Raw genomic sequence first — 691 nt, 5'->3', positions numbered from 1 at the left:
CACATGTATTAGCGACAGCTCGTAAACCGAGCGGGAAGGTTACCATGGCAACGGACTGTCTGGAATGTAAACGAAACAGGTTCAGAGGCGCGATGTTGTGGGAAGACAGAGATGTTCGCTTTGATATTAGTCCCCAGTAAGTAAACCGAAAGAAAAATATAATGTTTAAAGATAGTTTTAACAGCAGTATAGTTTTTAGTATTAGTGTTATCAATATTTCATTGTATTATTAACAAACGAAAACAATTTGATCTGGTACGTTTTGAAGTCCAGCAAAACTTGATAGACAAAAACACACATAAAAAGATTTAAATGATACTGTAAGAATTGCAATATCCAGAAATATATAATCATTGTTATTGCACCTTTAAAATGTATTATCAGTTGAAAAGACAGCTGTAATTAGTAATATGAAGTCCTTGGAAATTTACAGTTTTCATGAAGGAATTAAGCAATATGATAAGTAATGATATATAGCTTTTCACTCTTTTTCAGGCAAATGAAAATGAGATCTGGGGAGAAGGTAATAGATAAACTAGACTCTGTTGAAGATACCAAAGGAAACTCAGGTGACAGAGGGAGGCTGATTATCACAAATCTGCGCTTAATATGGCATTCACACAGCATGCCAAGAGTTTCTCTGTGTAAGTCATTGAATAGCTTAGCCTCTTGTAAGAAAGGAAAATTATTT

The 691-nt window shown here is 34.2% G+C and overlaps 2 protein-coding genes across 2 annotated transcripts in view; one reads left to right on the top strand and one right to left on the bottom strand.

Moving 5' to 3' along the window:
• Positions 1-691, bottom strand: part of LOC119585730 (RNA polymerase II-associated protein 3-like) — a 49,814-nt gene that overhangs the window by 35,772 nt on the left and 13,351 nt on the right. The window lies entirely within an intron of this gene.
• LOC119585729 (Bardet-Biedl syndrome 5 protein homolog) overlaps positions 45-691 on the top strand; it is a 20,955-nt gene continuing 20,308 nt past the window's right edge. The window contains exons 1-2 of the mRNA XM_037934419.1: positions 45-136; positions 496-644. Of these exons, the coding sequence (XP_037790347.1) occupies positions 45-136; positions 496-644 (241 nt within the window). The remainder of the gene's footprint in view (positions 137-495; positions 645-691) is intronic.

The sequence above is a fragment of the Penaeus monodon genome, chromosome 20 (assembly GCF_015228065.2).
Source record: "Penaeus monodon isolate SGIC_2016 chromosome 20, NSTDA_Pmon_1, whole genome shotgun sequence".
In the NCBI taxonomy this organism is placed as follows: domain Eukaryota; kingdom Metazoa; phylum Arthropoda; class Malacostraca; order Decapoda; family Penaeidae; genus Penaeus; species Penaeus monodon.
The sequence above is the reverse complement of the archived record's forward strand: the minus strand, read 5'-3'. Positions and strand labels throughout refer to the sequence as shown.